At 39.7% G+C, this 24,932-nt stretch overlaps 1 protein-coding gene across 13 annotated transcripts in view; it reads right to left on the bottom strand.

Annotated features, from left to right (window-relative positions):
• szt2 (SZT2 subunit of KICSTOR complex) overlaps positions 1 to 24,932 on the bottom strand; it is a 110,585-nt gene that overhangs the window by 41,485 nt on the left and 44,168 nt on the right. For 8 of the 13 annotated variants that reach the window (XM_055016778.1, XM_055016791.1, XM_055016802.1 and 5 more), the window contains 10 exons: positions 23,433 to 23,551; positions 23,038 to 23,202; positions 21,371 to 21,455; positions 14,946 to 14,996; positions 11,245 to 11,424; positions 6,254 to 6,445; positions 3,483 to 3,685; positions 3,106 to 3,272; positions 998 to 1,095; positions 725 to 857 (listed from right to left, as the gene is read on the bottom strand). In XM_055016778.1, coding sequence (XP_054872753.1) covers positions 725 to 857; positions 998 to 1,095; positions 3,106 to 3,272; positions 3,483 to 3,685; positions 6,254 to 6,445; positions 11,245 to 11,424; positions 14,946 to 14,996; positions 21,371 to 21,455; positions 23,038 to 23,202; positions 23,433 to 23,551 — 1,393 coding nt within the window. The remainder of the gene's footprint in view (positions 1 to 724; positions 858 to 997; positions 1,096 to 3,105; positions 3,273 to 3,482; positions 3,686 to 6,253; positions 6,446 to 11,244; positions 11,425 to 14,945; positions 14,997 to 21,370; positions 21,456 to 23,037; positions 23,203 to 23,432; positions 23,552 to 24,932) is intronic. The other 5 variants (XM_055016800.1, XM_023299297.3, XM_055016804.1 and 2 more) reach the window with 2 other exon arrangements.

Here is a 24,932-nt window from a genome sequence, read left to right as displayed (position 1 = left end):
TGCACAGTCTGTCTCAGCTCTATTCATGCTTCACCTCTCTGCATATTTTGGATTAGCCCAGAGTTCGGTGAGGTTTGGTACAGTGACATCCCACACTAAGCTTCAAAAAAGCTCTTGGGGAAACCTGCGGGTGACGTGATGAAGAGTTCATCCATGTTTGTCTACAGTTCATCTTAACAGCCACTGCACCCACAGAGATGTGAGAATTCAGCAATTTGTTTGCCTTCAGTGGCCCTTCCATGTAAAAGATAAAGGCAATTCACATTTGATTTGTGTTCAGAAGAAGCTGCTGAAATTTCAGTTGAACAGCAACAATTATTAGAAGCATCAGATGGCTGGAAGCAGTTGAAATATCATTTGAAAAGTGAATACGTAAGAAGCTGAATGATCAACACTGACTGCTGTTGAAATATTAATTGAACTGGAAGCGACAACATTTTAGCTGAAACTGAATTGCCTGAGACTGCTGAAATCTGTGTAACTTTGGAAAGTCATGAAAGTATGAAGTGCACTGAAAAATCTGTTTTCATACAACTAGGAAAGATTAATAAAACCTTGGCACTATACAAAAAGAAGTAAATATCACAGAAGCATGTCAGAGCTATTTTAGTTCTCAACAGGAGGACGATGAAAGTGTCTTCAGAATGGAAAAAGTACTGAGACAACAATGAAGGGTGATGATAATTGAGGGAAAATGATTTCACAAGCAGCACAAACAACTCACCTTGTCTTTTCAAAGGCCTTCACTGATGTATCACTCGCCAGAGAACTGACCAAATTCACAACCTCTGCCAAGATGGAAGGCAGCAGGAAATGTGAAGCTATTTCAGCCGTGCACTGCTGAATGGAGGGGCAGCCTGTTCAGCAGCAGTCGTAGGTTAAAAGGGAATAAACAGAAACAGAGGGAGGTCAGCTCACGGAATCTAAAACCTGTCAATGCCAAAAGATGCAGTTATTCTGTTTAAAGATTCTGTTTAGACATGAGGGAGAAACGTACCGAGTTTAGCCATGAAGGTGATCCACGGCTGACAGGTATCCTGGTAAACAGGGTGCAAAGTGCCTGCATCTCCCTCCTCCAATTGAGACGCCTGCCTCCTACAGAGCCACAAACCCCCCCACAATGCATTAAGCGACATTTTTACAGGTCTAACAGCAGTAAAAGAGCAGAGCTGTGGTAGTTTCATGGCTTGTTGCTCGCTGTCAGTAACACGGTGATTTCTTGTCCAGGTGCTGAAGTTTCTGGCCCTCACAAGTGATTTCGGATAGTGCTCTCAAGCAGTGCTTTTCAACCTTTTTTGAGGCACAGTACATTTTTTGTATTAAAAAAATCCCACAGCACACGGCTAACCAAAAATGTTACAAAATGACTGTTACGGCCAGCGCCTCCTTACCCTGTGTGTGTGTTTTAACCAAATATTGTGGCTATGCAAATAGGGCTGTGTGATCCCCACTCTCTGGTTGGACCACGACGGCAGAGGCGTGACTGCAACCAGGAGTCCTGCGATTGGTGCAGCGCTCACCAGGCTGACCAACCGAAAACTGCCAACTCTTTTAAAAGAGTTGGCAGTTCAGCTGAACGAGGCAGCTGACTTCTAGCGTGTCATTCTGTGTGATCTGTGTGGTTGAGGCAAGATACACTGTGTGGTAGGAATTGGACCAGGATTAGTGTTAAAAACTGATACAGCAACATTTCATTTCATTACAGGTAGTTTTCTTTTGTCTAGTTTTCACCAGGGTTAGGGGTGCTGACTCCCATGTAGTTTTGTTTTGTGCCAGTTCCCAGGTAGTGAGCCTTTTGTTTACTTTTTTTCCTTTTGTCCACAGTGATTGTATTGTAGTGTAGTGTTAAGTTCTCCTTATGAGAACTCTTCTTGTGTTTTTCTGTTTTCTTTGATTTGAGCTGCACCCACCAGCCCTCTTCCTTAGTTTTGCCTCATTTGTATAATATCTTGCACATTTTTGTTCAGACTTTTCTGTAATAAATAATTTGATTTTTACCAACTACAACTGTTTATGTTGCTTCCCTTCCCCCCCGAGCCGGGGATGTAACAATGACACACTGCAGTCTAATACAGTATATAGAGACAATTTAGGCTCTAATTTTATTTAGACTCACTTGTTGTAAAACCTGGGACTATTTAGATAAACACAAAACTGATATTCTGGCAGGAACTGAAGAAAGCCCTACAAGAGCTCTCAGTCTCTTTATGTTTTTAGTTTTTATAGGAATCATGCTTGAAAAGCTCAGCTGACAAAGATATGTTGTGTAAAATAGTTTGCCTGAATGGGGAACTTCTTGGCAGCAAACCATCAACAAGTGTCCAAAAGTTAGGTCAGTAAGCTTAGCTTCAAACCACAATCATGTCTCAGTTCAGTTAGTTCCTCCTGCTCTTGCAAAGTCTCGTCCTTTCCAAAAACATCGACAAAATAGTCTGCATTCTTGTTTTGAAGTGACGGGTGAGCTCCATTATGCTTGGTGTGTGTCCAACCACGGCGCTGTTGGACACACACCAAGCATAACGGAGTTGGTGCAGTAAGATCCCTGGTGAAAGTGAATCCAAATGAAGTTTTTGCTTTTTCTTGATCACAACTCATAATAGGGCCTTCATCTGGGTCAGAAGTGTGTCCAGGGTCCACTTTGGAGTGTATATTTTTCCTCTGCAAATATTTACCTATCGCTCTCACAACTGCCTCTTCCACACACCACTAGCCTAATTCTGTTGTCTTCAATTAACAAGTTCATCAACTACCTGCTGTCCCCCACTGACATGGAAGAATATTTAATTACTCTGATAGTCACTACATTACAGGCACAGGCATACAACAATGGCAAATTATTTCCAGTAACTAAATAATTTTTTGAACCAATTCAGTGAAATTGGATCATTTTACACGGCACATTGGATAATCTCTCTCTCAGTGGTTGCAAATCACTGCTCTATAGGAAAGTCTGCTAAGCCATAGTGTTGTAGTGCTTTACATAATATATATTCACCAATAATCTATGTTTGCACTTAAGTTATCTTGTCAACAGTTTTTTAGGCATTTCTCTTATAATGATAGTCAGTAGAGGAGTCTCTGTATTTAGAAGTAAGGATTCCCCACCTCTGGGCCTGCTCCAGCTCCACGGCCATCGCCTTCTCCTGACTCCACTGCTGCTTCACGTTCTCCGTCTTGTGCCTCCGTCGTGCCGCTCGGCCTTCCTCTCCTTTCTCTTGCACTATGTCATCAGTTGTCTTGGGGCTTCCAAGCTCTGTCGAGTCTGGCTTACTCTGAATTGTGGAAAAAAAAAAAAAAAAAAACAACACATTCACACTGTTCAAAATAAGCTCTGTGTTGGCTTGCAAATTTACAGAAAATACAGAATAACATCAATAATTCGGTGGTCTCAATGTAGAGCTTGTTATGGTAATGTAGCCAGTAATGAGGCTATACAAAGCAGAGTTCTGTAGTAAAAACCTTCAGTTTCTCAGAGAACTGACCAGTATATCCCAGAAACTCCGGCGGGTGCTCCTGCCGGTGGGTGTGGTGGACTCAGGTGTGCTGGTCCCTGTCACTGGGGTGCTTCCTACAGCTCCTTGGATCAAAGTGATTGGAGAAGGGCTGGTTTTAAAGACCCGAGAGCCACTGCGCTGCCTGGGGCTGTCCTTCACTTCTTTCACCTCAGGCAAAGGAATCAGAAATCCTGAAGACACAATTGACAACGAGAACAACAGAAGTTTACATCCAAGTTAAATGAAAGTTTGTACACTTCCCAGAAAACATAACCAAGCAGTTAAAAACTTTTTGGGTGATCAGTGACTTCATCTTCTCCAGTATTTTTACCCCACCAAGAAGGCGTAGCTTTGGCGGAGTAAAAATATTGGAGAAAATCAATGCCGATTATGTGGTGATTGGCATTGGTCTGTCTTTCTGTTAGCAAAATTATTTGAAAACGGATGAACAGATTTGGATCAAATTTTTAGAGAAGGTCAGAAATGTGACAAGGATCAATTCATTAGATTTTGGCAGTGATGCGGATTATAGTCTGGATCCGCAATTTTTTTTAATAGATTTGTGTATCATTGATAATGGCACGGTGTCACTGTAACTATGACAAGCGAACACTGCGTCAGCTGCCTGCTGACGATCACATGATTGCCATCCTAATACAAATCGACCACTGCGGACTTATCCGTCGAAAATGACAGACTGAGCAGCCTTGGTGGAGTACTGTGCTCTCTGAGTGCTTTTCTGGTTTCTCTATGCTTTTACTTTAAACACAACTACTTGTTTCTATCCTGTGAACATGCTAATATGGTGTCCTTCAAGTTGAGAAATACAAGCTGCGTTGGCAGTCTCAGACGTCACACAGACTCAGAATCAGCTGCTCTGTAATCAGCACTCGTACCACACCTTCAGAACTACTGCTCTGTTCAGTAGGTGGCAAAGTGCTTGTTACAGAAGACTGCCTGAAAAATAAGGAAGGAAACAGGTGTCACTTTTGTTTAGTGTTGTGTGCTTAGACAGAACAAAGAACAGTGAACGGTATATTTGTGAGTTCAATAAAGCTCTACAACCCCACCATGAAACCACAGCTGAAATTGGGGGTTCGAATGATGTAAATATAGTTGATATGTTCACAGCATGTACTCTCAACAGGACTGTGTACAGTGGCAGAATTTTAAAGTGTCCACTTTTAATCACAGTATGGTTGCAGCACACCTGTGTTGTAGCTGCAGACAGATTGCAGTATCATGCTGCCCTGCTCCAGCCTCATAAAGTCAAACATAATGTTCTCTTTTCTGCCACCTGCTTTTACAAATACCTGCACACTGTGTTACACACAGCACTGTGGAAAATAATCGGGCTGCAGCTCATTATTGTTCTGTTATTGGGGAATAAACTCTCCAGCTTGTTTGTTCTTTACATCAATCACATTTGTCGTGAGTGGTGCTAAGCCCATGATGTAGCATCGGTGTCCCTGAAAAACGAAGTTGGGATGAACTGCTTTGGTGGTTTGTTTGAAGGAAGGGAAATGACCAGTGTCATTAAAATGGAAGAATACTGTGTAAAATATAGAATGGAAATGGTAAACTTATACCCAAAGTCTACATCCAGTAAGTCCGACTACATGCAGGGCTGTAGATCTATCAGCACAGAGTTAGCACATAGTCTCAGGATGTGGAAATATCAATGATAAGTATCATAAACACTGATTTCATTACCGCTATTCACAAGTTTAGAAGGCCTTTAAGCATAGACAAAACTTTCCACAGACATTTTCTGGATCCCACTTATTGTATATTTTATATAAGGCGTAAGCTCAGCTCTTATTAACAGTAGAGTTTGTTTTCTCATTTAACTGTGTGCTGATGGACACATCCGAGTGGAAACAACCTAATTTGGCATCAAGGATCTTGAGAGGAAAAAGGTTTCTTTCCAATCATGCTTTACTGCTGCACATTATAATATAGCCTCTGCAACCTAATCAGAAAAATATTACAGTTATATGCAACAGTGGTTATGTTTCATATTAACATGAGGATATTTTGTTTATCAAGTCACAATCATAAAAAAAAAATAGAATAGTATATTTCAGTGATTTGCAAGCAGCAAAACATCTGCTTGTAGTGACAATAGCATTATGAAAGCCGGTTCAGCATTCATTGTTTCTAAGGTTAAAGCTACAGACAAATATTGATCTGTTAAAACTGAGAAATGATTCCAAAAGAACACAGACAGAATACGGCCCACATTTCGGACATTTAAACCAGCAATCCACTCCAAATCTGTCTAACAAATGCAGCAGCACTGTGACGGCACAGTCAAATAAAGCAACACACATAATTACAGCAACAGGATGTCAGTTTTACAGAGGACTTTTGTATGTAGTGTGGACATTTGAATGGCTCGTGCTTTTTAGTTTCTCAGAGCCATCAAACTCTGAGCTGCAGGAAGTAGACACAGCCTTCTCTCCCTCTTCTCCTCCTTATTCTCTTGCAAAACCATATATTAGCAATGACAGCAATTATATCAGAGCTAAAAAAAAAAACATGTTTCACTATGGTTCTTCTGGACACTGTCAGACAGAAATGGACTTAAATGTGGGGCATGGGATTGAAAAACAGACTATAAGATGTTGCTTTTATTGGGCTGCTTGATGAAACAATGCTTCCTTCCACTGCAGTTTGATTGTAAACTGGTACAGATACACACACACAGCACATACAGCATAGACGAATGATAAATACCCATTAGATGATGACCTCACCTTTAGCCTCTTCTTTCTGAGCTTTGGTGGCTGGGCAGTGGACTCCAATACAAAGAGGATTTGGTAAGACTCTGAGCTCCATGACAACATCACAGAGTGCGTGGCGCAGCGCCCCCTGCAGTTTGTCGCTCAGCTGTAAGGGGCTGACGTTGCCTTGTTCCCAGATGTCAAAGCGCACATACAGCTGTGGCTCTGTTAGAAGACAAAGAGACATGTTTAAAAAAGATAAAGACAGAGAAATATGACATGATATGACATACAACTTCATTGTCAATTGAAATTCATTTTGCATCCTTTAACTCTTTCTCCAGCTGTTGAATAAACCCCTAAATTTCACCTATGCTTATTAAAGTTACATATTTAGAGGTGGTTTTTCAAATAAAATAACCCCTGATGATAACAGAATGATAATATAGAATATTGTATTAAACATGCAGTATTTTTCAGATAGAGGTATTGTATGTTTTTTGTATAAGTGATTCCCAATAAAAGAAATCAGTTTTAAATTGCACTTTGGCAGTGATGCAGCCAACTCTATCAGTAGACACCCCTCTGTCATGTCAATCAATGTCTCATTCACAGCGCTGACTGATCATATGTGAGGAACAGTAGGCAATCAACAATGGAAGTTAAGCGTACAAAAGTTCTTGTACAAAAACATGCAAAACATAAAATACAAAGCATTGTAAATAAAGTGTGTGTTAGAGTTTATGTTATTCAGAATTTTAGCATTTAATAATTTCAACTGCAATTCACTTTCAAAGGTTAGTTTTTGGTCTTCTTCATTACTAATAATCTGTATCGGTATGAGCCCTGAAAAAAATACTGAACTTGAAGACAATAGTAAACAAAATATTTACAATTATGAAACCCTAATTTTGCAATGCACTGATCCTGGATGAGCAGCAGAACAGACTGATGTTTCACTCTCTGGACCCCACAACCCAGCAATAGGTATGAAGGCATTTTATTTAAACAAAGAAAAGCCCAAAAAATAAATAAATAAACGTGTTACCATTTATCAATCAGAAACTGTGAAAACAGGAAGAATTGTCAGATATTCAATTTTCAACGGAAATTGAACTTAAAAAAATAATTTGGATTGTTGGGAAAACTTAAAATCTTAATATTTCATCAATTATTCTATATGTGCAAAACAATAAATGTCTACTGTCCAAATCCTTTAAAAACCAAATCATTCTGTGCTCCTCAGAGCAACTATCATCAACAGTGAAAAATGACAAAAACTGGGGACAACTTGGATGAACTGCAGGCAGCGTTTACACGGAGTAGATGCAAGAACAAGGGAAATCAATTAAAAATGTAAGTGGTAAAATATCAATCATATGCAGAGCCATTCATCTAGAACTGGTAACATGGATAGGGATTTGGTAAATTATTGTACATATTGATTCCATTTTCTTTTTTGGAAAATGTATGATCAAAGAAATGTATCTTTGCTCTTTTATATACTGTGTGGCATTACAACGTCATTATTTGTTTGCGAGTTCTCTCTACTTCTAGCCACGGTTATGCTGTTTCCATAGAGGTGCTGGAACAAAAAACACCCAAAAACTTGGAGTTCAGAGGGATGAAGAAATGGTTCAGAGTAATAAATGTAAATTCAGGAACTCTAAATCTTCTGTTTGACGACAGAAGTCGTTTCACTCTGTTTCTGAGAACAGATACTGTTAGCGAGTCTGAGCAGGCTTTTGTTGTGAGCCGTCTAAAAAACAAAGTGTTCCAAACGTGAACCAATAATCCCTGAACAAATACAATTTTGGCTGATTTTAAGGTTCAGAGAGAGACAGATGAACCAGGCCGTTCTGAAAAACAGCACAACACTCTGAATTACTGATTGAAACAAACCGAAGAACAATCTGGCAAGTAAAACATCTATGTCTACGAAGAAAGCCATTTTTAAACGAGGAGTTCAAAACAGAGTAACATCTATCGTAACATCGTAGGCTAAGTTTTTAGGGGATACAGTGTGTTTGCACAGAAAGATTTAGGGACAGTATTTTTCACAGAGTAACAATACCCAACATTCCACTTTCACAGGGAAGTGGTCGCGATTCTCAAAAATGTGGTCTTAGAATTGTTTCAGCAGTAGCAGCTATAGCTGTAATACCGTTGACTGGAGATAGAGGCTATTAATCATCGCCACCATGGTGTCATTTCTTTCACGATTATTCTGACTGTGATATATTGATGGTAAAAGCAGCACATGGGAATGAACAGTTTGAACTGCACAGCACACAGAAGAACAAGCCAATAATTATTAGCCACCTGTCCCTCTCTGTAAGGCTCTGTCACTCACACAAGCCTCTATTAGAAAACTAACACTGCTCTCCTTCAGAGGGATGATGGAAATAATATTCATGTTCACAATAAGGATGTAACTGAGTGGAGAGACTTTTTGAGTGATTTATGTGATCTGGCTCCAATTCAAACTTCCTGTCATCTGCTGCTTTCTTCATACACTCCGCTTTGATCCCACTTGAGGCAGCATTTTCATCAAAACTCCACAACAATCACACTTAATGTTGAGAGCAACCTTTAATTAACATGTCTTCAAATAATATAAGAGAGCACAGATGGACGCATGTATTACGATTGTCAATGTACAGCAGCATGTGGATGGCTCTATTTTTATTACCACAAAACCAAACAGCTGCAGTCTTATGTGCTGATTTTTCCCAATTACACTAACAACAGAGTGTGACTAACACTTTATAAACACCATAGTATTAATAATACGCCCCAAAACTAAGATTTAATTTTGATTCATGGCCATGTGCTGCACCGTCACACCAACAAATTTAGCTTCCAGTAACAAAAACTGTTGTGTTCATTAATCGGAAAGATTTACTCCTTTGCTTTTATGGGCTTTCAATATGTGGACTTTAAATTTAATGGCCGGACTGTTACCCATGACACAGCTTAAGTCTGTAATTAATCCACTTTAAAATTAGTGCAGTTTAAAGTTTAAAATGACTCCTGGGACTTAATGTAACCTTGTAAAAACAACAAATCCAGTGTTGATATGAAACCAAGGAGGGTGAAGGACAATGTGAAAGAGTCCTTTCTCTGCTGGAAAATTAGTTTGTAATGCCAAGAATAAACTGCATTGATTTCACACATTAGTCATGGTTAGTATTATTCAGCCAATGAAAATGTTTGTATAATGCCTTCAATGAAGTAAAGGAGCTTTACCTAGTCTGAGAAGTGAGTTCAAGCTGCTATACTTCCTCTTAATGTGGTTATTGTGGCTCAAAGTAAAATGCAGATTTTGCACTAATCACATCATTCATAGACATTTGTGGAAATGGAGTTTAGCAGGGCAATTAGCAGGAGATCCCTGCAGATTTCCAAAGAAAGACAATTTTTACATGAATCATGTCCAATGTTTGTTTTGAGTCTGCAGAAAATCTCCATGTGTCCATGGATGAGAAGAATACCAGCAGTGGAACTACAACTAATGAACCTGCTGCTTTGATAAACATCCTGGAGGTGGTGTTTCACCTCCCAACATCAACTGGAAGAAAAGATCAAGAGCGACTGGACCAAACACTCAGCTCATCATACGGTCAGTAAAAGCCCATGCAGTGAGCAAAATGTCTGCTCCATTCGTCTGTGTTGTTTTTTACAGTCAGACAGAAAACAAACACTTAAAAGGATTTGTTCACTTGCTTTGGAAAGCTGTAGGGAGCTCATGCTAATAAGCAAAACAAATCGCTACAATGAAAGCCTGGAATGCAAGGTTAGAAAAAGTCATAATAGCCACATTACAGGGAAGTACAGCAGGTTGAAATAAACTGGAATGAAATGTTAAGATCTCATTGGCACCTGGTATTAATATGTGACCTGAATTACATGATCCACAGATGATCTGACTCACATTGTGATCACAGTCAGGAATAACTGACCGCATATTCTACAAAAAAATCATTTTAAAAAAACACCAAATTCTGTCTCCTTCTGCTATAATTCTGTCATTTGAAGCTGCTTGTCAAAAAAATTACAGGCTCCTCCTTTCCAAAGGAAACTCGGTGGAGTTCACACAGCAACCTCATTAATAAACAGTGACCTGATTCTATTTATATCCAAAAAAGCCAGCACTACATGTGGGGATCCTAGTGGCAAGTAACTGAAAACATATTTATAAAGAAGAAGAAACCTAATGAGTAATGAAGGTTTGGGTCATAATAGGAACTACAAGTGAAGACAGGTTCAATCCTGCTCCTTCTTGCAAATCTTTCCATATGTGCAATCCTGAACTGCTGCAGGTTGCTTTAAGAATAGATGCAATTTGCATAATTGGCAATTTTAAAAAAGAGGGAGGTAACTGAGCATGTCTTTTCCTCTCCACTGGGGATATTTCCCACTGTGGTCCATTTGGGTCTTTTTAGCGGCATTACAGTTCATTTGTGTGGAACAAAAGCAACCATTCTTCACATATTTCCTATTTAAACCAGTTCATTTTCCCCCTATCACTGTGAGCCAGCATCAGTTTGTTGTTTTTGCTGGTATACATTTATTTTTAAAAGAGATCATCTTTAGTGAACTGAAAAGCTGTTTTTCTCTCAACAAGTCAACTATGTCAAGATCCCATTAATTCATGACCCTCATGTCATCAGTAAATGGAATATATTCATGTTTACAAATGTGCAGAGTGCATTAAGCTATAAACTAATAAAATAGGGAAATAAAGTTTTCTCCGAACACAGCACTTGCTTGCTGAGTTGGTTTGCATGCCAAGTACATCTGACTTTTGTTTTGTCACTGAATATGTGTGTAAATACCTCATCTAACCCCATACCATCTATTTTCTGTAAAAAAAAAAAAAAGAGCAAAAAGTCCCCACAATACAGAAAACAAAAGAAAACAAAGAGCTTGACATCTACAATTTTCTGGAGGAAAATCCCTGGACAATGTTCATACAATACCTACATCCATGAGTGTGGCTACCTGCTAAGTGTTACGTTTACCTGTACCTGAGCTGACATTGATGGATTCCACTTTAACCACAGTGGTCAGCTCATCAAAATGGTCTGGATCGAGAGGGATGGTGCAGTTTTCTGATTTCTGCAAAGCGGCACAGTCCTGAGCTGGAAGCTGAAGGGGCCGACCGTGGGCGTCGACAAATGAGAGGGCGATGCAGGCGATACCTGGAAGAGCAGGGGAACATGTTAAAATAGCCAATGAATTATAGAGCCCTAAAAACCGCCATCTCCTCAGCTCATTAGCTTTCAATTTCTACAACCTCCAGAGTCAAGAATCATTTGCTTTCCAATTCTACAAACATCCTGCACAGTGAAATACTTTTTATATAGCTTTGAAGTTTTCAGGCAAATACTCTTTTGTATAGTGTAAAGCAAGTTTTTTTTTTTTTTTTTTTATAATTAAATTTGCATCCTCATGCTCAGTTCCTCATTACATCACAGCTGGAGACTAGCTTGTGTGAGATAGTATTCCAAATGTGTTAGCTTTTAGCATGGTACAGAGTGTAAATGTACACCATGAATCAGCAGCACCATGCATGAAGTTGGGGTAAATGTCTTGCGGTTAGAAACAGGAGCTGCGTGACAGAAAACAGTGTTGCCATTTCAAACACGTTTCCTGTGTTCACAAATTGGCCAACTGTTAATACGCGCCTCAGTGTTACAATATACACCAATCAGCCACAACATTAAAACTCTGGCCTAACATTGTATAGGTCCCCTTGTGCTGCCAAAACAGATCTGACCCATTGCGGCCTGGACTCCACACACCTCGGACGGAGTTCTATGGTATCAGCAAATCCCATACATCCTTGAAGATGCGAGGTGGGGCCTGCAAAGATGCTTCATAATCTTGACATCTGGGGAATTTAGAGGTCAAGTGAACACCTTGAACTCTGTCATGTTCCTTTAACCATTTGCAAACAATGCATGCGGTGTTTTGCAGGGCGCATTATCCTGCTGGAAGAGGCCCTGTCATCAGGGAATACTGTTGTCATGAAGGGCTATACACAGTGCACAGCAATACTTAGGTAGGTGCTAGGTGTCAAATTAATATCCACATGAATGCAGGACCTAATGTTTCACAGCACAGCATCAACCTGCCTCAGCCGGTCCGCCTTCTTTCCATCCTGCTGCCATCTCTTCGGTAGGTTAACAATGCACATGTACCAACCGTGCACGTGATGTGAATGAAAATGTAATCTATCAGAATGATCTTCCTCAATTGCACAATGGTCCATTTCTGACACTTATAAGTCCATTGCAGCCATTTTTTGTGGTGGACAGGGAACAGCATGGACACTCCGAACAATTTTCAGCTACGTAGCCTCATACGCTGCATGCTGTGATTCTCTCTGTGTTCTGAAATTCTTCTACCGTAGCAACATTCAGGTTTGCAGCAGTTTGTGCGCCAGTGGCTCCCCTGTAGGATCAAACCACATGGACCAGCCTTTGTTCTCCACGTGCATTTAACATCCTTGGGCAAGCATGAAACACCCCACAAGGCCTGCTGTCTCAGAGATGCTGTGACCTAGTCGTTAAAACTATAACGCAGTGTGGTCCTAGTCAAAATATCAAATCATTACGCTGTCTATTTTTCCTGCTTCCAACACTTCAACTTCAAGAACTGATTGTTCACTTGCTGCCTGATATATCCCATCCACTGACAGGTGTGAATGTACCAAAATAATCAGTGTTATTCACGTCAGCTGTCAGTGATTCTAATGTTGTGGCTGATTGGTGTATATACACATCATATATCCATTCATATTGAGAGGGAAGCTGGCCCATTATATTTGTTATTGAAGAGGAATTTCTGAGCAAACTGACATGTTGAACAATTACTAACATGTAAAGTCAAACAAATCACTTTAAGTGCATAGATGGAGTGAGTTAAATTGATTTCAAACAAATTACCCGAACAGAGCATTAAAGACTCCCTGAAAAAACTCAGAAAGGTTTGTACAATATGCATCACTATGAGAATGTAGCACTAAAAAGAGTTTCTCCAGGTTCAAAGGCCAAACAAGATCAGACAATGCTTCAAATAGAACAAGTTCCTAAGATTTGGTTGTTGTGTTTCAGCACTGGCTGGCACCTATAACACATGTGCCTGGAGAAACAGGGCACATAAGAAAGCAAATACTACACTTCCATACTGACATACAGTGTGTCAGTATTTTGTTGAATTTAACATTAATGTGGTGCCTGAATCAAGAGTTGCTGAATTAGGCTCATATTGGAGAATATTCCTGCTCATGTACTCAACTATAGCACCAAGGCCTTTGATACATTATACCCTAAGCTATTCAAATGAATCAGTGAGAAAAAGCTGGCTGCTCACAGGAAGTAAAACCGAAAAGACTAAAACCCTGAAAACTATCCTTTGCTGGTAGCGTTAAAAGTTTTCAAAAGAGGATCTGAAGCACTGGATCTCCATGCTTGCTATTTCTGCTTGCATCTTCCTCCAGTATTTTTTCTTCTTTGCACTAATTTTCTATGGGGTGTGAGCCAATTGCTTCACAAAGTATTTGGGGTTTCCATTCAGTATGAGACTGCCTGGCAATGTGGAAAAAAACAAGGGATTGAAAGTCAAAAAATGTCAACTTTATGCAACCGCAATTCAGTGATTGTCATTGTACTCACTGGGGTCCCTCTTTTATAATCCTCCAGGATTACAGATAGAGACAAAAAACAAATCATGATGGCACAACAACATACTGGCTGATCTGTGAGAGTTGACACGGCCACAGCAGTGTACATACAAGTGTCTCCAAAGAGATGTGGAACAACAACAGTAACTTCATTTAACACTTATAATTATAATGTATCTTGACGTGGAGACAGGATTGATCAGGATCTCACAAGAAGTCACACTGTGAGCTTTTCTTCACCTCAAACAGAAATCACAGAGTCATAGTTTATGAGCTGCAGTTAAATCATTTGTTACCAAGTGGCTGTCCTGAGCTCCATTAAAGCTGTTGGGACATTTTTATTTTACTGCAAGCAACATAAACGTAAAAGTAAACATTGACGAAGCACAATGTGTGACAAAAGGCTGGCATAATTCTGAGGTTACTCTGACATATTCCTATGCAGTAAGTTTTCATAAAAGGCTGACTAATTACAAAATACTACATTTCAGAAATCATGAACTGCTGCCCTACAAAAATACCTAAATAATATAAACGCACAGGTGAGTGGCTCTTCTGGGTATCACATCCAGAAATAATGCATTTAAACCTGCTGTCAATAAGCCTTACTCTCTAAAGAGAATAAGTAGATCAGAATAAGACAGCTGAAAATGTTTCTTCCTCATGAGATGATGTATAAATACTTACAGCCGGGTATTCTATTGCCAGTGCATTTAAAATATTTAATGCGATATGCTCTTTGAAGCAGAGGTCAGTAAACTCAACAGCAGAGAAACCCTGGCTCAAACACCACACTTCATGCACCTCAGAGGTCCAAGCCAAATCTAAAGGCAACTCAAAGACGAACACAGCTTTATAATAATAATAATAAAAATGCATGTGCCAAGGGAAGCCTTAACGTGAGGAGGTGAAGCACTGAAAAGAAAAAAAGAGGCCAGGAGCAGAGCACATGGGACCATCAGTAGCAGCAGCACTATGGGCTTCAGTCAACATGATGAGGTTTTAAAGCGGGCAGAAGACGACATGTGGTGGTACCTTTAAACTGAGAAGGTGGGAAGAGTTGCTGAACCAGCTCCGACATGGTACCTGGGCCGATATTAGAGAGACCCAGAGAACAGGATTAGGGAAGCACCAAGATCATTTATTCTTATCCAATTTAACACTCTGAGCAGGGGTGGCAGTTGGCAGGCACTGTTGCCTCACAACAAGAAAGTTCATTTTCTATTAGGACTCTTGCGAATGCAGGCTGAGAGTAGTGTGGTGAACCTCTGACAATATTTCCCTCCTTTTGCCCCAAAAATGAAGATGCTGAATAAAGACAGAGCATAAGTAAACCTAAAGATCCAATATTGTGTACCCATTCAGCAAATTAAGGAATATCGGATGTACACAGATATGTCTTTTAATTTGAAGCTCAAAATAGTGCAAAGATGGTCCATTTCACCATAACTGTACAACCCCTAGTTTTAGCCTTGTTGTAAATGAGCTGTTTCGGTGTCTGTAGCTTTAAATGCAGCTGAGCTGTTGCTATCTACACCCCCTTCAGGAAGAAGACTCTCTCTGCTGCTAATTTTCTGTCTGAGTGATCGATTTACATGAAATATTACAGACTTCACAGCATATTGATTGTTTTTAACGCCTGTGTATGGTGAGTTAGATGACTACAGGTTGCACTGAATCACAACAGGCAACATAAAGACAAAACAACCCACCCAGTCATTGTTTAATGGATTCAAATCGATCTTAAAGTGTCTATTACCTCTGATTGCCCCTTAACTTTACAAGTTCCACAGAGCTTTGACCTGACGCCATACAATCAAAGCTAATAATGATGCCCACATCAGCTGCACAGTATGCTAACACTAAGGACTGTGCTGACATTGCCATCCAAAATAAGGTCTTCAGTCCTTCGGATGCTAGGCGTGCATAAAGACTGTTGAAAGTCTTGCAGACAGCAACAGAGCATTTGGTGTGCTTTGTTCATAGATGAGACATTTTCAGATAAGTAGCTAATCTCAAAAGAAACCTGATGGACTGTTGGCAGCTGTTCACTTAGAATGGCTCATCTCACTCTTCATATATTCATATATTTACACCTCCAAGTTTACAGATCATAGAAAAACAACCAAATCGTTTTTTAGCAGATGTCCCTCCACAGATAAAGTGTATCTTCGCCAGTGTTCCCTTCGATGTTTGTTCACAACTATGCACTAGAAAACAGGTTTCAACTTCTCCAGCTGACACGGGAAAGTTTCTGAGCCCACCTAAAATCAATTTACCTTCAACAGGATTTGTGACATCACAGAAAACACAGAGGCCAATCCTAATTAGGTCTGTTGGGATTCAGCAGATATATTACCGGGCAGCTAAGCAGCGTTGGAAAACATTTCATTAATTAGCCGACAGAAAATGCAGGTAAGAGTCTGGGCACCTCTTGCTTTGCTACAACACTGCTGCAGCTGTTTGAGTTATTTCACACAGTGAGCAGGGATCAGGTAACATCATATAACTTCAGCACCTTGTTCCACAGCTGCTAAAACTAATGAGATGGAGTCAGAGCTTCCCTGCACAGCAATTAAAAAGTAGTTAGACGGCAATACGAAATGAATTCAGGAGCAAGGGACAAACTCTTCACGTCAGCCTCGATGTTTAGAATTTGACAGCTGCAGGAAGGTCATTTTAAAAAGAGACTCAAGGCAGGAATCCCCAGAGAGTTAAGGAATGCTGCAGCCACAAACAAAACTGTATTTTCAACTGTTAACTGAGCTATAATAGAACAGAGAAATTCTGTCTAAAACCCAAACATGCATTTACTATTTATTTTTAATATTCTGATAGCTTTGTCACATTGAACTGGTTGCCATGGGAGCAACTGTGGACCTTTTCTCAGGAACCAGAAATGGCTTGGTACGGGTTCAGTACAACCACAATCCCAAACATTTTAGAGTGTCTGAAGACGCCTTGTATCTGCTAGAAGTGAGTACAGTTCAGAAAGACAGTTTAGGTCAATCTGATTTCTCTTAAAGCTGTGGGGAATTGCATGCACTCAGTCATTAGAGATGCAGAAAGCTTTGCAGTGTTTCAAAATAGCCTTGAACTTTGGCCAAAGTCAGCAAGTGTCACCACCAATGCTTAGGGTTGCAACTAACAAATATTTTCATTGTTGATTAATCTGTCGATTATTTTTTGAACTAACTGATAGTAGCCTGATTCGAAAAATGTCAGAAAATGGTGAAAAATGTTGATCAGTGTCTCACTGAACCCAACATGATGTTCTCAAATTTCTCATCTTATCCACAACCCAAAGATATTCAGTTTACTGTGATAAACTGAATATATTCATCTTTCCTATCCAAGTCCTACATTAGACCTTTAACAGATTTTTTCTTATCTATAAGGCATTAATATATAACTTCCCTGTTAAACCAGTTGCAAAGTCATCACTTCACTTGTTCAAGTGATTGGCTAATGAGTCCCATGGGCATTCAATTTCCAACAAACACAACCATACCTTTAGGTCGGTTTAAAATGATTACAGACTACATTGCTTTTGAATGTGCATTTTTAACTGTGTTCTGTTGTTTGCATTCTTATTAATTGTTGCCCTACTTATTGTCCTTGTACTTGTGACATCATTGATTTCTGAGATTTAAATAAAGGTTGAATCAATTAATGAGCATGTGACACACTGAAACAGTAATGTGGGGATTGGTTCGAGCCACTTTGCTTGTTTTGGACTTACAGAGCCAGGGATGTGCATGAACACCAGACCGTTTCTCAGAGCACACACACAAATATACAGCTAGCAAAGTGATTCACTGACTTTGATAAAAAGTGTACAGGATTAAAATCGCCAACTGCACTTTTAACACTCTGAAGTAATCACATAGCAAACAGCTTGAATACATGATTTCATTCATACATTAAGAAGTTTTTTTAAAAGGTGAACCAAAGTCAAATGGATGACTGGAGTCCACACTGCTGCCTAATAGCAGTCTGACTATATACGTTGTGTTTGTGTATTTAACCAGCCCACGCAGCAGGATGAGTTCTGCAAATGAAAATGCAACACTGTGATTAACAGCTAAATGTTAAGTTAAAATAATAATGCAAGGCGCTGTATTTTAAATTTAGTAATTATAAATAACTGTTTTAATTCAGGAAACTCTTCATTTACATTCAGAATTAGTTGCCCTTTGGTGGGAGCTTCTGGCAGAGTTATTTATTCACTTTGCACAGCCACATTTTCACATTGAGCCAAGTAACCTTTCAGTCACAGCAGCAGCACTCCGCTATAACTGACTTCAAATGCCAGGCACTGACGTTAGCATATTGATAAAGTATTGCAATATGAAAGGCTACTGATCACTTCAGTGTAAGGGAAAAACATAGGAAGGGAAAATGGTAAACAGAGACCTTAGCTGAACCTTATCTTCATTTGAATAAACACACGCAATCAGTCAGGCAAACAAATTTCAACGCAAGTGTGAAATTACATTCAAGAGTGAACAACTACATTGTAAAGCTGCAAACAGGGGAGAGGAGTCTGCACATGCAATTTCTTTGCAGAGGTAGACAGCATTTGTGTTTTGTTTGTGCAGCTTACAACAAACCACTTATAATGAACCAGACAGCTGAGAAGCTTCTCTGCAACAGGCAGGTCATCTCTGGCGAAAGAGCAAATTAGGCTGGCATTCTAAATGCAAAAGCAAGCCTGGGAATAACAGGCACCGTGGAAAAAAACACTGATGGAAGCCTAAGCATGAGGTTTGCTGCACAGCAGGAAGGAGGACAAAGAGAAAGCCACCTCAGGAAAATAATTGTGCTGACGCTCATCAAAGAAATTAGCAGTGTGTGAATCATGAAGAGAAGAAGAGTCGAGTAGTCTCTGTTATGCCAGACAGAGAAAGCTGTCTTCTGAATTTAATGTGGGCGATATAAATAGGAAAAACGGGACTGTCAGCATATGCTGTGATATCACACTGCCACCACATCAGCAGCTTAACAATAGCAGAGTGGAGCCATTAGAAAAACTCAATGACTGAACTGAAACCTGAGGTTACAGCAAAGTTTACACATAGTAAACAAAGAGAACTTATTAAATGTCAAGAGTTGTGAAGTACATCCCTGTATTTGGAGTTTGCAGAACACTGTTAAAGACCTTCTACGACACTGCGGTTGCTTCTACAGTCTTCTATGCAGTGGTCTGCTGGGGATGTGGAAGCACAGACAGAGGTAGAAGGAAAGTGAACAAACTGGTCAGGAGGTCCAGCTCTGTCCTGGACTGCGCTCTGGACTCCATGGACGAGGTGGATGAGGATGTTAGCCAAGCTGACATCAATCGTGGACAAAACCCCTCACCCTCTGCATGAAACTGTGGCGACCTTCAGCAGCCCCTTCAGCAAAAGGCTGGTACATCCACAATGTAAGAAGGAACATTACCCCAGGTCCTTTGGTCCTTCTGCATTCTGACTGTTCAACATGTCCATGTCATTGCAATAACATATTTTATCACGGTTCTCTTCATAGTCTTTCAGGTACAACAATCTATTCATCATGTACCACTGTTATATGTTATATGTTTATACTATAGCTCTTCCAGTGCAACTACATTGTTAAAGGCTGTGTTTTTCTTTTCACAGCCACAACAATCTACATCATCTAACACTGTTTTCATCCCCCTATAGCTCTTCGATGTCACATCATCTCTTAATTCTGCTTTTCTTTTCCTTATAGCTCTTCTGGTGTCACATCATCTCGTAACACCATTTTTCATTCTGCCACTCTTCGCAAACAAAGTTTTTTTCAATTTCCAGAAAATAAAAATTGTAAGATTTCAGACATTTCTTTTATGACTCATGGCATTAGAACTTTGTCATTTTCTTTCCAGTATTAGTAACACCTGTGAGCGCTTGGAGAAAAGGCTGTATGTACTGTTGATGTCATTTTTGTACAAGAAATATTTTTATAATTCAACGTTATGCACATACTGCACAAAAAGCAGCTTTAAGTTCTCTCTACTACTAGCCATGGTTGTGCTGTTTCCATGAGGGTTCAGGACTTGATATTACAGAGAAAAATGAGCCCACAGTGAGTAAAAATGTAGCAGGGACAGAAAAAAGTCCAGAAACTACTTGGGCTTCAGATGGTTAATTAATTCAAAAGTAGAAAAAGACCAAATTGGATCAACATCATGTCCCAAGAACAATTCTTGCAATCCTGCTGTTCTTTCTAATTAAGCAGCAATCTCAGCAGCACATAATTCTCCTGCAGTCATTAAACAGTGGGGGAGTGCAAGAGGACCTTCACAGCTCATAGACAACGATAAATTTGGTTCCACTTCTGACACCAAAGACCAGCCATGAATGGATCAAAAATCTGAAGCAAAGATGTTATCATAGTGTTTACCAGTCAGGAGTGATTTAAGTTTTTACTTGGTTATTAAGTGCTAAAACCTTCTTCTTGAATAGATTACCACAAGGTTTATGCAACCGATCTCAATCAATCCAAACGGGACAGTCTTTTCCAATTGAAGTCTGACAGCCCTATTATTCTGATTATTGATAAAATATTAATGTCGAAGTAAATGCAACTAATGTAATTATGTAAAATATTAATGTGACACATGTCTTTTTTTTCTGGTGAGCTTTTTTGAAATCAGTCTCACAAATGGATACTCTGGTTTGGGGAAAATCTCTAACTGCAGCTGCAATTGAATTTTCAAAGTCAAGCTTCAGTTCACTATTTACTGTGTAACAGATGAAAAAAACTTGTGATGAAGTACTACCACATGAGACACCATTAAAAGCGTGACTGTCACACAAGGAGATTGGCATTAATTTGTAAAACTAGAGACAATACCTTAAACCCTGGATCAGATGTGCTGCAAAATGCTAACATCATATCCTAAACTGCAACCTTTGTGAAAAAGCAATTGCACTGTTTCACACTTCAAATTTAATTTGAAATCAATTGATTATTCAACCCTGATGGACACTTTAAGGCCTTTTCTACTGCAGGAACTTGGCAAAATGCCACAGGTTCCATTTTGAGTTGCTGGAAATTAGCCTGAGCACTGCTCATGAGGTCACACTGAACCCAAGTTCAAGGTACTTTTAGGACAGCTGATAGTGGCCGTAAAAGAAAACAACAAGAAGTACGACAAAAACAATAGAAATTACTTCCTGGTCCACTCACATAGACAAGACAAGCAATGCAGCAAAGTGAAAAACTACCAAGTACCACATCACCAAACTGAGGTTAGCGAATAGGTCAAGCTATAGTTTGAATGGATCTGCAGGATGGGGTAAAGTTAAACATCAGGGTTATCTTTATATGCAGGTGAATACCGTCAGAGCACAATGAGTCACTGTGGTGATATCTGTCTTTGTGAACACACACAAAGTATTACTAAGGCCTGGTGGCACTGAAGGCATGCTGTGCTGGGGGGATATGATTACCTTTGCCTCCCGTCCCCTGGCCTCCAGGCTTATTGTAGAGGTAGATATCACCGTCAGCCAAGTCACTGCTCAAATGAAAGTAGTGCTGCAGACAGAACAGGAGAGCAAATCAGTCCCTGCAAGCTCAAACCACAAAAGTCAGCATTTATTTCATAGATCACAATGAGACTTGTCAGAATGATTTTAGTCTCTGCCTCAGTTTTGCCGAGCTGGGAGCCTCCCATATGTAGGATTTATTCATTTTTAATCCAGATCACTTTAACTGAGCTGTTTGTGGTGCATTTGCAAATGTCAAACTGTCATCCATCAGAGCAGGGAGGCACTTTCTGGTCTGCAAGCTGTACAAACTTACTATATTTTTACGAGTCAACAAATCATTTAAAGTAGGTGGATGTCATAGAAAATCAGCCTTACTGTTTAATTTGGTGTTTTATTATCACTTTGACCACTGCTAAGAAACTGAGCTAGCACTGTGGTTTCTAGGATAATGCTGAGTCCTCCCATGGTTACTGATTAGACAGCGGCTGGACATCCATGCCACAGATTTTAAAAATTAGTTTCTTTTCTTTTACACAAATTATGGTGTTAACAAAATGGCAGATAGTGGCGGTCACACCTGAGAAGGTAGACTGTGTATGGAGGCAGGTTATTGCAGAGACAGTGAGAGCAATAGCTTAAAGCTTAGCAAGAAGTAAAACAAGAACTTGTTTTTATGTTTTTGGGTTTTAGAGGTTTTGGTGTAGTTTTGAACTTTGGACAGGATGCAGGCTAGCTGTTTTGATCAGCATCTCATCTCTATGCTAAGCTAAGCTGATTAAATGAGAAAACAATGTTCAAGAAAAAGTCACGTGTGTTCATCATTTGCTAGCTGTACTGTAGGGGTCCCTCAAAGGCCTGCTGTAGGACCGGTTTTATTTTGTGTATATAACATTAATGATCTTCCTCAGGAGTGTACAGATGTTAACATCCAAATAATTTATGCGTGACTCTTACCATAAGCAAAACAATTAACAACAGGAAAAACTATTTAATTAATGCTACCATTTTCACACTTTTCAAAAGGAAAAAAAAATTACCGCATTTATCAGCCAGAACCTCTACACGGGAAGAATCGTCAGATTTTCAGCTGTACGGTGGTCAATGAGTAAATCATGTGTGACGTGCAGTTCAGTCAACAAATTTAAGCATTTTAAGCTTAAAATTGTGATATGTTGTCACTTTATTCGAACTGTCCGACTTACAAATTCAACAAAAATAAATCATTTCAACCACAACCACCTCAGAGAAGTCATGACTGATTCAGGTGTGACTAACTGTCACAAGATAAAAATTCTTGTACTTTTCAAGTGAACTGGAGCCTGTGTTTACACAGAGCAGAGAGGTAACAAGTACAGAAACAAATTAAAATGTAAACAGTAAAATCTGTGTGTTATAGCTTTTCTGTGCATGTAAAAAGTCTGCAAAAGAGGACATGACTTACTGCTGTGACAACTCAGACTGTCTGAGAAGACAAAGGTCTGTGAGGACTAAGTTGTTTGTACCTCACACAAAAGTTTGGTGTCCAAAATTATTATTGTTTTCTTTTCCAGGAATTACTAAAAATGCCAAGAACATGACGCATTACAGCAAACATATTAGATCACAGGTTCCAGCAGCATGGATTGTACCTTGAAGTGGTGTGCTGTGTTGCTGTCAGTGTACTTGGGCACATGCAGGAAGATGAGGAGGTTCTGCCTGAGGTAGTGAGCCACAGCGGGCAGCCAGGGGAGGCAGTACTGGGGGAGGCTGAAGGTCATCACCTCGGTGGCTGGAGATCCTGACGGCTGGATGAACTGATCAGACAATATGTGGTGAAGGCTTTTATCCAAGGCAATTTTCAGCAGTGTGAGTGCATGCAAGTGCTTTCTGGATTGCCCCAGTGGGAATAAAGCCCATATTTCTGGTGAAGTACACAATTTTCTCAGTGCACTACACAAAGACACGCACATACAACTACAAGAACACACAGAAACAGACACTATATTTGGAAAAAAAAGAACTACAACAAATAAGAGCAGTTTACCTCCACATCAGCTGGAGTCAGCTTGCAATTCCTGACAAGCATGACGGTGATGATGTCCAGGGTGGTCTCATCCAGGCGCTTACGCAAAACCTTGACCAGCTCATCTGTGATCTCTGGACCTGAACAAATGGTGGAAAAACAGCTCTGTAATAGATTCACGCTATACATACACAAACATCCTGATCAGTGTACCACAAATGGGACTAGTTTTCTAGTGAATAAAGGCTTTGGTATGCTGCACTGGATTGACTGCATGTGAAACACTATTCCCCAGAGAAAGTACTGAATACAGATAATCTAACAGTCAAACTCAGAGTGACTAACCATGTGAGGTGGTTTGAACTTAACTGGATATACAGGTGGTCCTTAGTCAATCGAGAGTTAAGAGAGAGCTAAGTCTGTATATGGAGTCTGGTCTATTTTAGTTAAAAAATTTAACTGCCACAAATTTTTGTCTTACAGTAACAAGCACTGAAAGCCATGTCATCCTAACAACAGCAAAAACCAACAACGGAACAAGAAACTATAAAAACAGGATGATGTACGGTCTTGTCAGGAACAATTTAAAAAGGTCGAAGCTTTAATTTAAGGTCTTTTATCTAAATCACTTTATTCTACTCGTCTCATTAAAGAATCCCCATAAATAAAATGTTTGCACCATATCCTGTAAACAGTCACAACTGGCTCAGCTGTGACAGTCACATGACAAACATTCAGAGAGTTTTTAGGTGTTTTAGGAGTTTTCTGTGTTTGCACAGAGCAGGGAGGAGACGACAAGAAAGTCTGAGAAGAAAATGAAACAGACTTGATCAATAAAATAAATGCAGCACTGCTCCAAAAATGGCATGCAGAGGAGCAAGTTGTCAGCAAGTAGTTGGAAGATATATTCTGCATGGTGAGATATCTTTCTAGAGTTGATTTGCAGAGCACTGGAAAAACACCTAGTTTGTAGAGGTTGTAAAACTGTGAATAGTAAAATATGTATTGCATGTGGAGCCTCTCTTTCCTTTCCAGTATTACTAACACCTGTGGGCACTTGGAAAAATACTGCATGTACTGTTCATTCCATTTTTCTTTTATCGATTTCTGTACAACAAACAATCACAGAAATTCAACATTAGTTGTTGTATATTTTATGATTTAACTGCACAGAAGACATTTTTTAATTCCCTCTGCTTCTAGTCATGGTTATGGTGTTCCCAAAGACGTGCAAGACTTTATGTTGCAGTGAAAAATGAGCCCACAGTGAATAAAAACACCCAGAAACTGCTTGATGCCCATGGGGTAATCGGTACTCTATGCTGAACATGTCCATTCCAACTGAGCAAAACGAAACCACAGAGAAAAGCACTGGAAAAACGTAGAAAATTCACTGATTTGTGCTCGACTCTAGAAACTGTGTCGGTCTATTGCAGTGTTAGTAGCTGCTGGAAATGACATATAGGATCTACTAATACTTCAAAGGGTCGTGCAATCTTGAAACTTAACAACATTGTCTTC

The sequence above is a fragment of the Amphiprion ocellaris genome, chromosome 2 (genome assembly GCF_022539595.1).
Source record: "Amphiprion ocellaris isolate individual 3 ecotype Okinawa chromosome 2, ASM2253959v1, whole genome shotgun sequence".
NCBI lineage: Eukaryota > Metazoa > Chordata > Actinopteri > Pomacentridae > Amphiprion > Amphiprion ocellaris.
The sequence above is the reverse complement of the archived record's forward strand: the minus strand, read 5'-3'. Positions and strand labels throughout refer to the sequence as shown.